This window comes from Oncorhynchus keta, chromosome 29 (assembly GCF_023373465.1).
Source record: "Oncorhynchus keta strain PuntledgeMale-10-30-2019 chromosome 29, Oket_V2, whole genome shotgun sequence".
NCBI lineage: Eukaryota > Metazoa > Chordata > Actinopteri > Salmoniformes > Salmonidae > Oncorhynchus > Oncorhynchus keta.
In genome coordinates, this window is record NC_068449.1 from 43,848,150 (window position 1) to 43,863,726 (window position 15,577).

Here is a 15,577-nt window from a genome sequence, read left to right on the forward strand (position 1 = left end):
GTACTTGTCTTATCTTTGCATGCAAAATTTACTTTGGATCCCACTTCACAATAAATGTCCCGAATACTTTTAAATGGTAGTTACATACAGTGAATTTGGAAAGTATTAAGACCCCTTGACCTTTTCCACATTTTGTTACGTTACAGCCTTATTCTAAAATTTATTTTTTAAATCATCAATCTACACACAATATCCCACAATGACAAAGCAAAAACAGGTTTTTAGAAATTTTTGCAAATTTAGTAAAATAAATGCAAAACTGATGTATTCAGACTATTTACTTAGTACTTTGTTGAAGCACCTTTGGCAGCAATTACAGCCTTGACTCTTCTAGGGTATGACACTACAAGCTTGGCACACATGTATTTGGGGAGTTTCTCCCATTCTTCCTTGTTGAGCGGCCTTTCAGATTATGTCGATATAGGACTCGTTTTTACTGTGGATATAGATACTTTTGTACCTGTTTCCTCCAGCATCTTTACAAGGTCCTTTACTGTTGTTCTGGGTATGATTTGCACTTTTCGCACCAAAGTGCGTTCATCCCTAGGAGACAGAACACGTCTCTTCCTGAGCGGTATGACGGCTGCGTGGTCCCATGGTGTTTATACTTGCGTACTATTGTTTGTACAGATGAACGTGGTACCTTCAGGCGTTTGTAAATTGCTCCCAAGGATGACTAAGACTTGTGGAGGTCTAACATTTTACTTTGCTGATTTATTTTGATTTTCCCATGATGTCAAGCAAAGAGGCACTGAGTTTGAAAGCCTTGAAATACATTCACAGGTACACCTCCAATTGACTCAAATGATGTCAATTAGCCTATCAGAAGCTTCTAAAGCCATGACGTCACTTTCTGGAATTTTCCAAGCTGTTTAAAGGCACAGTCAACTTAGTGTATGTAAACTTCTGACCTACTGGAATTACAGTGAATTATAAGTGATACAGTGAATTATAAGTGAAATAATCTGTCTGTATACAATTGTTGGAAAAATTACTTGTGTCATGCTTGTGTCATGCTTGTGTCATGCACGAAGTAGATGTCCTAACCGACTGTCAAAACTATAGCTGGTTAACAAAAACATTTGTGAAGTGGTTGAAAAACAAGTTTTAATGACTCCAACCTAAGCGTATGTAAACTTCCGACTTCAACTGTAGGTATTCCTCTTTTCCAGATGGGATAGGGCTGTGTGCAGTGTGATGGCGATAGCATCGTCTGTGGACCTATTGGGGTGGAATGCAAATTGGAGTGGGTCTAGGGTGTCAGGTAGGGTGGAGGTGATATGATCCTTGACTAGTCTCTCAAAGCACTTCATGATGACAGAAGTGAGTGCTCCGGGGCGATAGTCATTCAGCTCAGTTACCTTTGCCTTCTTGGATACAGGGACAATGGTGGCCATCTTGAAGCATGTGGGGACAGCAGACTGGGATAGGGAGAGATTGAATATGTCCGTAAACACACCAGCAAGCTGGTCTGCGCATGCTCTGAGGACACGACTAAGGATGCCGTCAGGGCCGGAAGCCCTGCGACTGTTAACACGTTCAAATGTCTTACTCACGTCGACCACAGAGAAGGATAGCCAACAGTCCTTTGTAGTGGGCCATGTCGGTGGCACTGTATTAGCAACCACTGTGGCTTCAGCAGTAAATCCTGTTTCATTTCCCACTAAGCGGGTATTTAACAATATCAGCTCAGTCTCTGAGCCCAGTGCTGTGGCAGCCATGATGGTAGAGGCAGTTTCAAGCAATAGCTCGAATTTCTCTCTCCCAGTGAGCACAGACTCTATTGTGGATACAAGTAGGACTCAAATATTATTTGCACTTGTTGTTCATTACAGATTCACTGGTACTACTTTGTTATAATACATCAGTTAATTATAGCTTGCATATGCAAGGGATGGTTAATTCAATGCTCTGCAATTCTATTAAAATAGATCACAACGTGGGAGTTGTGATACGGTCCCAAAGAGGGAGCTGAGGTGGAGTAGGTCATTTCCATTGAACTATGCAGCCTTGAGTTGATAATCGGTCTTTTATTTTTTACCATAGCAGTTTCTACATCAACCTCAGATGCTACAACTACAGCCGTCTCCACAGCTCCCACAACAACTACAGCCATCCCCACAACAACCCCAGCTGCTCCCACAACAACCACAGCAGGTCTCACAACAACCACAGCAGGTCTCACAACAACCACAGCCATCCCCACAACAACCACGGCTGCTGCAACATCAACAACCATCCCCACAACATCCACGACTGCTGCAACATCAACAATCATCCCCACAACAACCACAGATGCTCTTACAACAACCACAGCCATCCCCACAACAACTACAGTCATCCCCACAACAACCACAGCTGCTCCCACAACAACCACAGCAGCTCTCACAACAACCACAGCCATCCCCACAACAACTACAGCCATCCCCACAACAACCCCAGCTGCTCCCACAACAACCACAGCAGGTCTCACAACAACAACAGCAGGTCTCACAACAACCACAGCCATCCCCACAACAACCACGGCTGCTGCAACATCAACAACCATCCCCACAACATCCACGACTGCTGCAACATCAACAATCATACCCACAACAACCACAGATGCTCTTACAACAACCACAGCCATCCCCACAACAACTACAGTCATCCCCACAACAACCACAGCTGCTCCCACAACAACCACAGCAGCTCTCACAACAACCACAGCCATCCCCACAACAACTACAGCCACCCCCACAACAACCCCAGCTGCTCCCACAACAACCACAGCAGGTCTCACAACAACAACAGCAGGTCTCACAACAACCACAGCCATCCCCACAACAACCACGGCTGCTGCAACATCAACAACCATCCCCACAACATCCATGACTGCTGTAACATCAACAATCATCCCCACAACAACCACAGATGCTCTTACAACAACCACAGCCATCCCCACAACAACTACAGCCATCCCCACAACAACCACAACTGCTCCCACAACAACCACAGCAGGTCTCACAACAACCACAGCCATCCCCACAACAACCACGGCTGCTGCAACATCAACAACCATCCCCACAACATCCATGACTGCTGCAACATCAACAATCATCCCCACAACAACCACAGATGCTCTTACAACAACCACAGCCATCCCCACAACAACTACAGCCATCCCCACAACAACCCCAGCTGCTCCCACAACAACCACAGCAGCTCTCACAACAACCACAGCCATCCCCACAACAACCACGGCTGCTGCAACATCAACAACCATCCCCACAACATCCACGGCTGCTGCAACATCAACAACCATCCCCATAACAACCACAGATGGTCTTGCAACAACCACAGCCATCCCCACAACAACTACAGCCATCTCCACAACAACCCCAGCTGCTCCCACAACAACCACAGCAGGTCTCACAACAACCACAGCAGCTCTCACAACAACCACAGTCATCCCCACAACAACCACAGCTGCTCCCACAACAACCACAGCAGGTCTCACAACAACCACAGCCATCCCCACAACAACCACGGCTGCTGCAACATCAACAACCATCCCCACAACATCCACGACTGCTGCAACATCAACAATCATCCCCACAACAACCCCAGCTGCTCCCACAACAACCACAGCAGCTCTCACAACAACCACAGTCATCCCCACAACAACCACAGCTGCTCCCACAACAACCCCAGCAGCTCTCACAACAACCACAGCCATCCCCACAACAACTACAGCCATCCCCACAACAACCCCAGCTGCTCCCACAACAACCACAGCAGGTCTAACAACAACCACAGCAGGTCTCACAACAACCACAGCCATCCCCACAACAACCACGGCTGCTGCAACATCAACAACCATCCCCACAACATCCACGACTGCTGCAACATCAACAATCATCCCCACAACAACCACAGATGCTCTTACAACAACCACAGCCATCCCCACAACAACTACAGCCATCCCCACAACAACCCCAGCTGCTCCCACAACAACCACAGCAGCTCTCACAACAACCACAGCCATCCCCACAACAACCACGGCTGCTGCAACATCAACAACCATCCTCACCACATCCACGACTGCTGCAACATCAACAATCATCATCACAACAACCACAGATGCTCTTACAACAACCACAGCCATCCCCGCAACAACTACAGCCATCCCCACAACAACCACAGCTGCTCCCACAACAACCACAGCAGGTCTCACAACAACCACAGCCATCCCCACAACAACCACGGCTGCTGCAACATCAACAACCATCCCCACAACATCCACGACTGCTGCAACATCAACAATCATCCCCACAACAACCACAGATGCTCTTACAACAACCACAGCCATCCCCACAACAACTACAGCCATCCCCACAACAACCCCAGCTGCTCCCACAACAACCACAGCAGCTCTCACAACAACCACAGCCATCCCCACAACAACCACGGCTGCTGTAACATCAACAACCATCCCCACAACATCCACGGCTGCTGCAACATCAACAACCATCCCCATAACAACCACAGCAGGTCTCACAACAACCACAGCCATCCCCACAACAACCACGGCTGCTGCAACATCAACAACCATCCCCACAACATCCACGACTGCTGCAACATCAACAATCATCCCCACAACAACCACAGATGCTCTTACAACAACCACAGCCATCCCCACAACAACTACAGCCATCCCCACAACAACCCCAGCTGCTCCCACAACAACCACAGTCATCCCCACAACAACCACAGCTGCTCCCACAACAACCACAGCAGCTCTCACAACAACCACAGCCATCCCCACAACAACTACAGCCATCCCCACAACAACCCCAGCTGCTCCCACAACAACCACAGCAGGTCTCACAACAACCACAGCAGGTCTCACAACAACCACAGCCATCCCCACAACATCCACGACTGCTGCAACATCAACAATCATCCTCACAACAACCACAGATGCTCTTACAACAACCACAGCCATCCCCACAACAACTTCAGCCATCCCCACAACAACCCCAGCTGCTCCCACAACAACCACAGCAGCTCTCACAACAACCACAGCCATCCCCTCAACAACCCCAGCTGCTCCCACAACAACCACAGCAGCTCTCACAACAACCACTGTCATCCCCACAACAACCACAGCTGCTCCCACAACTACCACAGCAGCTCTCACAACAACCACAGCCATCCCCACAACAACTACAGCCATCCCCACAACAACGCCAGCTGATCCCACAACAACCACAGCAGGTCTCACACCAACCACAGCAGGTTTCACAACAACCACAGCCATCCCCATAACAACCACGACTGCTGCAACATCAACAATCATCCCCACAATAACCACAGATGCTCTTACAACAACCACAGCCATCCCCACAACAACTACAGCCATCCCCACAACAACCCCAGCTGCTCCCACAACAACCACAGCAGCTCTCACAACAACCACAGCCATCCCCACAACAACCACAGCTACTGCAACATCAACAACCATCCCCACAACATCCGCGACTGCTGCAACATCAACAATCAGCCTCACAACAACCACAGATGCTATTACAACAACCACAGCCATCCCCACAACAACTACAGTCATCCCCACAACAACCACAGCTCCTCCCACAACAACCACAGCAGCTCTCGCAACAACCACAGCCATCCCCACAACAACTACAGCCATCCCCACAACAACCCCAGCTGCTCCCACAACAACCACAGCAGGTCTCACAACAACCACAGCAGGTCTCACAACAACCACAGCCATCCCCACAACAACCACGGCTGCTGCAACATCAACAACCATCCCCACAACATCCACGACTGCTGCAACATCAACAATCATCCCCACAACAACCACAGATGCTCTTACAACAACCACAGCCATCCCCACAACAACTACAGCCATCCCCACAACAACCCCAGCTGCTCCCACAACAACCACAGCAGCTCTCACAACAACCACAGTCATCCCCACAACAACCACAGCTGCTCCCACAACAACCACAGCAGCTCTCACAACAACCACAGCCATCCCCACAACAACTACAGCCATCCCCACAACAACCCCAGCTGCTCCCACAACAACCACAGCAGGTCTCACAACAACCACAGCAGGTCTCACAACAACCACAGCCATCCCCACAACATCCACGACTGCTGCAACATCAACAATCATCCCCACAACAACCACAGATGCTCTTACAACAACCACAGCCATCCCCACAACAACTTCAGCCATCCCCACAACAACCCCAGCTGCTCCCACAACAACCACAGCAGCTCTCACAACAACCACAGCCATCCCCTCAACAACCCCAGCTGCTCCCACAACAACCACAGCAGCTCTCACAACAACCACAGTCATCCCCACAACAACCACAGCTGCTCCCACAACAACCACAGCAGCTCTCACAACAACCACAGCCATCCCCACAACAACTACAGCCATCCCCACAACAACCCCAGCTGATCCCACAACAACCACAGCAGGTCTCACACCAACCACAGCAGGTCTCACAACAACCACAGCCATCCCCACAACAACCACGACTGCTGCAACATCAACAATCATCCCCACAACAACCACAGATGCTCTTACAACAACCACGGCCATCCCCACAACAACTACAGCCATCCCCACAACAACCCCAGCTGCTCCCACAACAACCACAGCAGCTCTCACAACAACCACAGCCATCCCCACAACAACCACGGCTACTGCAACATCAACAACCATCCCCACAACATCCGCGACTGCTGCAACATCAACAGTCACCCTCACAACAACCACAGATGCTCTTACAACAACCACAGCCATCCCCACAACAACTACAGTCATCCCCACAACAACCACAGCTCCTCCCACAACAACCACAGCAGCTCTCACAACAACCACAACCATCCCCACAACAACTACAGCCATCCCCACAACAACCCCAGCTGCTCCCACAACAACCACAGCAGCTCTCACAACAACCACAGCCATCCCCACAACAACCACGGCTGCTGCAACATCAACAACCATCCCCACAACATCCACGACTGCTGCAACATCAACAATCATCCTCACAACAACCACAGATGCTCTTACAACAACCACAGCCATCCCCACAACAACTACAGTCATCCCCACAACAACCACAGCTGCTCCCACAACAACCACAGCAGCTCTCACAACAACCACAGCCATCCCCACAACAACTACAGCCATCCCCACAACAACCCCAGCTGCTCCCACAACAACCACAGCAGGTCTCACAACAACCACAGCAGGTCTCACAACAACCACAGCCATCCCCACAACAACCACAGCTGCTGCAACATCAACAACCATCCCCACAACATCTACGACTGCTGCAACATCAACAATCATCCTCACAACAACCACAGATGCTCTTACAACAACCACAGCCATCCCCACAACAACTACAGCCATCCCCACAACAACCACAGCTGCTCCCACAACAACCACAGCAGCTCTCACAACAACCACAGTCATCCCCACAACAACCACAGCTGCTCCCACAACAACCACAGATGCTCTTACAACAACCACAGCAATCCCCACAACAACTACAGCCATCCCCACAACAACCACAGCTGCTCCCACAACAACCACAGCAGCTCTCACAACAACCACAGTCATCCCCACAACAACCACAGCTGCTCCCACAACAACCACAGCAGCTCTCACAACAACCACAGCAATCCCCACAACATCCACGACTGCTGCAACATCAACAATCATCCCCACAACAACCACAGATGCTCTTACAACAACCACAGCCATCCCCACAACAACTACAGCCATCCCCACAACAACCCCAGCTGCTCCCACAACAACCACAGCAGCTCTCACAACAACCACAGCCATCCCCACAACAACCACGGCTGCTGCAACATCAACAACCATCCCCACAACATCCACGGCTGCTGCAACATCAACAACCATCCCCATAACAACCACAGATGCTCTTACAACAACCACAGCCATCCCCACAACAACTACAGCCATCCCCACAACAACCACAGCTGCTCCCACAACAACCACAGCAGCTCTCACAACAACCACAGTCATCCCCACAACAACCACAGCTGCTCCCACAACAACCACAGATGCTCTTACAACAACCACAGCCATCCCCACAACAACTACAGCCATCCCCACAACAACCACAGCTGCTCCCACAACAACCACAGCAACTCTCACAACAACCACAGTCATCCCCACAACAACCACAGCTGCTCCCACAACAACCACAGCAGCTCTCACAACAACCACAGCCATCCCCACAACATCCACGACTGCTGCAACATCAACAATCATCCCCACAACAACCACAGATGCTCTTACAACAACCACAGCCATCCCCACAACAACTACAGCCATCCCCACAACAACCCCAGCTGCTCCCACAACAACCACAGCAGCTCTCACAACAACCACAGCCATCCCCACAACAACCACGGCTGCTGCAACATCAACAACCATCCCCACAACATCCACGGCTGCTGCAACATCAACAACCATCCCCATAACAACCACAGATGGTCTTGCAACAACCACAGCCATCCCCACAACAACTACAGCCATCCCCACAACAACCCCAGCTGCTCCCACAACAACCACAGCAGGTCTCACAACAACCACAGCCATCCCCACAACAACCACGGCTGCTGCAACATCAACAACCATCCCCCCAACATCCACGACTGCTGCAACATCAACAATCATCCCCACAACAACCACAGATGCTCTTACAACAACCACAGCCATCCCCACAACAACTACAGCCATCCCAACAACAACCCCAGCTGCTCCCACAACAACCACAGCAGCTCTCACAACAACCACAGTCATCCCCACAACAACCACGGCTGCTGCAACATCACCAATCATCCTGACAACAACCACAGATGCTCTTACAACAACCACAGCCATCCCCACAACAACTACAGTCATCCCCACAACAACCACAGCTGCTCCCACAACAACCACAGCAGCTCTCACAACAACCACAGCCATCCCCACAACAACCACAGCTGCTCCCACAACAACCACAGATGCTCTTACAACAACCACAGCCATCCCCACAACAACTACAGCCATCCCCACAACAACCCCAGCTGCTCCCACAACAACCACAGCAGCTCTCACAACAACCACAGCCATCCCCACAACAACCACGGCTGCTGCAACATCACCAATCATCCTGACAACAACCACAGATGCTCTTACAACAACCACAGCCATCCCCACAACAACTACAGTCATCCCCACAACAACCACAGCTGCTCCCACAACAACCACAGCAGCTCTCACAACAACCACAGCCATCCCCACAACAACTACAGCCATCCCCACAACAACCCCAGCTGCTCCCACAACAACCACAGAAGGTCTCACAACAACCACAGCAGGTCTCACAACAACCACAGCCATCCCCACAACAACCACGGCTGCTGCAACATCAACAACCATCCCCACAACAGATGGGCTTGCAACAACCACAGCCATCCCCACAACAACTACAGTCATCCCCACAACAACCACAGCTGCTCCCACAACAACCACAGCAGCTCTCACAACAACCACAGCCATCCCCACAACAACTACAGCCATCCCCACAACAACCCCAGCTGCTCCCACAACAACCACAGCAGGTCTCACAACAACCACAGCAGGTCTCACAACAACCACAGCCATCCCCACAACAACCACGGCTGCTGCAACATCAACAACCATCCCCACAACATCCACGACTGCTGCAACATCAACAATCATCCCCACAACAACCACAGATGCTCTTACAACAATCACAGCCATCCCCACAATAACCCCAGCTGCTCCCACAACAACCACAGCAGGTCTCACAACAACCACAGCAGGTCTCACAACAACCACAGCCATCCCCACAACAACCACGGCTGCTGCAACATCAACAACCATCCCCACAACATCCACGACTGCTGCAACATCAACAATCATCCCCACAACAACCACAGATGCTCTTACAACAACCACAGCCATCCCCACAACAACTACAGCCATCCCCACAACAACCCCAGCTACTCCCACAACAACCACAGCAGCTCTCACAACAACCACAGTCATCCCCACAACAACCACAGCTGCTCCCACAACAACCACAGATGCTCTTACAACAACCACAGCCATCCCCACAACAACTACAGCCATCCCCACAACAACCACAGCAGGTCTCACAACAACCACAGCCATCCCCACAACAACCACAGATGGGCTTGCAACAACCACAGCCATCCCCACAACAACTACAGTCATCCCCACAACAACCACAGCTGCTCCCACAACAACCACAGCAGCTCTCACAACAACCACAGCCATCCCCACAACAACTACAGCCATCCCCACAACAACCCCAGCTGCTCCCACAACAACCACAGCAGGTCTCACAACAACCACAGCAGGTCTCACAACAACCACAGCCATCCCCACAACAACCACGGCTGCTGCAACATCAACAACCATCCCCACGACATCCACGACTGCTGCAACATCAACAATCATCCCCACAACAACCACAGATGCTCTTACAACAACCACAGCCATCCCCACAACAACTACAGCCATCCCCACAACAACCCCAGCTGCTCCCACAACAACCACAGCAGCTCTCATAACAACCACAGCCATCCCCACAACAACCACGGCTGCTGCAACATCAACAACCATCCCCACAACATCCACGACTGCTGCAACATCAACAATCATCCCCACAACAACCACAGATGCTCTTACAACAACCACAGCCATCCCCACAACAACTACAGCCATCCCCACAACAACGCAAGCTACTCCCACAACAACTCCAGCAGCTGCTCCCACAACAACCACAGCAGCTCTCACAACAACCACAGCCATCCCCACAACAACCACGGCTGCTGCACCATCAACAACCATCCCCACAACATCCACGAATGCTGCAATATCAACAACCATCCCCACAACAACCACAGATGCTCTTACAACAACCACAGCCATCCCCACAACAACCCCAGCTTCTCCCACAACAACCACAGCAGCTCCCACAACAACTACAGCCATCCCCACAACAACCCAAGCTACTCCCACAACAACCACAGCAGCTCTCAAAACAACCATAGCATCTCCCACAACATCCACGGCTGCTGCAACATCAACAACCATCCCCACAACAACCACAGATGGCCTTGCAACAACCACAGCCATCCCCACAACAACTACAGCCATCCCCACAACAACCCCAGCTTCTCCCACAACAACCACAGCAGCTCTCACAACAACCACAGCCATCCCAACAACAACCACGGCTGCTGCAACATCAACAACCATCCCCACAACATCCACGGCTGCTGCAACATCAACAACCATCCCCACAACAACCACAGATGGTCTTGCAACAACCACAGCCATCCCCACAACAACTACAGCCATCCCCACAACAACCCCAGCTGCTCCCACAACAACCACAGCAGGTCTCACAACAACCACAGCCATCCCCACAACAACCACGGCTGCTGCAACAACAACAACCATCCCCACAACATCCACGACTGCTGCAACATCAACAATCATCCCCACAACAACCACAGATGCTCTTACAACAACCACAGCCATCCCCACAACAACTACAGCCATCCCCACAACAACCCCAGCTGCTCCCACAACAACCACAGCAGCTCTCACAACAACCACAGCCATCCCCACAACAACCACGGCTGCTGCACCATCAACAACCATCCCCACAACATCCACGAATGCTGCAATATCAACAACCATCCCCACAACAACCACAGATGCTCTTACAACAACCACAGCCATCCCCACAACAACCCCAGCTTCTCCCACAACAACCACAGCAGCTCCCATAACAACCACAGCTTCTTCCCCGACATCCACAGCTGCTCCCACAACAACCACAACTGCTTCCACAACGACCAGAGCTGATTCCATAATAACCACAGCATCACCAATGACAACCACAGCTGCAGTTACCACAATCACAGCTGCTACGACAACAATAGCAGATCCCACAACAACCACATCTGTTTTCACAACAAATACACCTGCTCCCACAACAACAGCAGCACCAACGACAACTACAGCTGTGGCTACAACAACTACAGCTGCACCCACAACAACCACTGCAGCTCACACAACAACCACAGCTGCAGTTACCACAACCACAGCTGCTGCTACTACAACAGTAGCAGACCCCACAACAACCATAGCTTCCCCCACAACAACCACATTTGCCCCCATAGCAACAGCAACAGCAACAGCAGCTGCTGCAATAACAACCACAGCTGCGTCAACAACAACCACAGCCATCCCCACCACAACCACAGCTGTTCCCACAACAACCACAGCTGCTGCTACGCCAACTACAGCTGCTCCAGCAACAACCACAGCTGCTCTGATCAAAGCTACCACAACACCGGCACCTCCATCACCGGAGGTGAAGTTGGAGTTCAAATTAGAGCAAAACTTCACGGCAGACTTGAATAATACATCTTCAGCAGAGTTCCATGCATTAGCAACCATTGTGGCTACAGCGGTAATTTCATTTTTATATTCTTTACTACTGTTCATATTTAGTAGTACTTTCTGTCAGGTTCATAAAGAGGGATATTATCCCTCAAATAAGTTTTCATATTTGCCATTATGTCAGATACTTTCCCTCAAATTGTGCATGTCAACATTTAAGTTTTCAAGATAAATTGCTAAAATTGGTTATATTACATTTACAGTTGGACATAGTTTACCAAAACAAATATGGATCCCGTTTCAATCGCACAGAGGTCCTAGGTTTCAGGTTGGTAGTTATTCTTGAGTTTGTATTTTTACTTTGGGCCATTCTTGGAATTAATTTTAAGATAGACATTGTATTCATTAATTATTTTTACGGTAAATTATTAAATTGTGTAAGTGTTCATAATTGTCATATCATTTAAATATGAATCTGCTTTACTGACGGTATCATATTAATTGTTTTTCATTTTGTTGTTTTCCAGTAAAGGTTCGGTTGTGGTAGACGCTAAGCTGATATTTAACAATGCCAGCTCAGTCCCTGAGTCCAGTACGGTGGTCACAACTTTGACAGAGAGTGTCTCAAGCAACAGCTCTAATTTCTCTCTCCCAGTGAACACAGCTTCTATCACGGCAACAAGTATGACACCTTCATTTTCTCAATTCTGCACTCTTAGTAACTCAATATTTCCCTGCACTCTCTCTACCTCATGTTCGTAAAATACCAAGTTATCATACAGCTGCACTTCTTTATATGTCTGCATTTTACTTTTCTATGTTTCATTATATTATATTAATTATATTGATCTGGTCTCTATATCACTTAACTGTTCAACATTATAAGAACATTATGACAACTGACACAAATTCCTGTAAACAATTGTTGATTGGATATTAAAGCCATCTATTCTATCTTTTCATGTTCCAATAGAATTCTGAGAGTTAACAATGATCAGATGTTGTTGAAGCTGTGTGCAATGCTTAATGTTTTATAGAAGACCTATTTTCTTTGAGACCAGTACATCTTCTATTATACGTACATCATGACGTCTGATGATTTGCTGTCTTCCAGGAGTTGTTTCAACCTCAGCTCCAACTACTACTTCTACTCCGGTTCCTCCAATGTCAACAACGTATATGGTCGTGCACGCAACGTCCTCCCCTTTGAACATGTCAATGCAGCACATTACAGTGAATGCAACTTCGGCTCCCTCAAACGTGTCAACTACAAACACGGTAGTTGACACGGTAGTCAACACAACAGCCCCTGCAACGAACACAGTAGTCAATGCAACAGCACCTCCAACTACTCCAGTAGTCAATGCAACAGCACCTCCAACTACTCCAGTAGTCAATGCAACAGCACCTCCAACTACTCCAGTAGTCAATGCAACAGCACCTCCAACTACTCCAGTAGTCAATGCAACAGCACCTCCAACTACTCCTGTAGTCAATGCAACAGCTCCTCCAACTGCCCCAGTAGTCAATGCAACAGCTCCTCCAACTACCACAGTAGTAAATGCTACTGTAGCTCCAACCGCTCCGGTAACCAATTTGACCGAAACACCAAATATCCCAGTACCAACTATCCAAGTACCAACTACCCAAGTGCCAACTACAAAGGCAGCCCCAGCAACAGAGGAGCCATTGACCAGCCCTCAACTGTCACTGCAGTTCAGCCTGACATCTAACTTTACTAGCTCTCTGAGCAATAGCAGTTCACCAGAGTTCCTGGCATTGGCTAAACAAGTGTCTACACAGGTAACTTACATTTGATTTCATTTTACCAACGATAGTGCCCTTAGTTTTCTTGAAAGGCGCTTCACAAAATCATAACCATGATCATCGTTGTCATAATTCATCATATGGCATCTTGATACCAGCCAAACATGGTTGAATTGTTAATATAATATAACTTTTAATTCCGTATCCACTTTTTTCAGCTGGATAACTTGTTCAAGGCTGAATTTGGAGCCAGATTTATTCAAACTGTTGTCAATAGATTCCGGTGGGTACATGATTATAATTTGAATGACTTTGAAACATTGTGGATGATGAAGAAAAATAACATTTCTATGAATATTGTTATTTAGTATGCCTTGGGATGGGTTCTTACTGAAGTAACGCTTTCAAAAGATATTTAAAAAATCATATTATTTTCAGGTCAGGATCAATTGTGGTGGAGTGTACGTTGATTTTCAACAACGTCAGCTTAGTGCCTAACACTAGCCTGGCAGCACAAACTTTACAAACTGCCATTACTTCCAACACCTCTGGCCTGACCTTGCCTGTCAATTCATCCTCCATTGTGGTCACGCGTAAGACAATTCACCAACATATCACTTTACTTTTTCTCATACACTACTTTATTGCAATATGTAAAGATTTCATTGACTGTTACAATATTGCAGGCACTACTACAATGACTACTGCAGCTCCAACCGCAGCAACCACCACCGTTGCAGCAACTGCTGGTTCAACTGCAGCAACTGCTGCTTCAACTGCAGCAACTGCTGCTCCAACTGCAGCAACTGCTGCTCCAACTGCAGCAACTGCTGCTTCAACTGCAGCAACTGCTGCTCCAACTGCAGCAACTGCTGCTCCAACTGCAGCAACTGCTGCTTCAACTGCAGCAACTGCTGCTCCAACTGCAGCAACTGCTGCTCCAACTGCAGCAACTGCTGCTTCAACTGCAGCAACTGCTGGTTCAACTGCAGCAACTGCTGCTTCAACTGCAGCAACTGCTGCTCCAACTGCAGCAACTGCTGCTCCAACTGCAGCAACTGCTGCTCCAACTGCAGCAACTGCTGCTCCAACTGCAGCAACTGCTGCTTCAACTGCAGCAACTGCTGCTCCAACTGCAGCAACTGCTGCTCCAACTGCAGCAACTGCTGCTTCAACTGCAGCAACTGCTGCTTCAACTGCAGCAACTGCTGCTCCAACTGCAGCTGTCACCACGCCACCTCCAACAGTGGCCACCACCACCAACGCTGCTCCGGCGGCAGCCACCACCAC

General features: G+C 49.2%; 1 protein-coding gene across 1 annotated transcript; it reads right to left on the reverse strand.

The window, feature by feature from the left end:
* Positions 1-14,979: 14,979 nt before the first annotated feature.
* On the reverse strand, positions 14,980-15,513 carry LOC127913372 (zinc finger protein 853-like; the record flags this gene model as incomplete). The annotated part of the gene is made up of 1 exon (XM_052485229.1): positions 14,980-15,513. A coding segment is annotated over one exon (525 nt), but the record flags the coding sequence as incomplete, so codon positions are not given.
* Between the last annotated feature and the right edge of the window lie 64 nt (positions 15,514-15,577).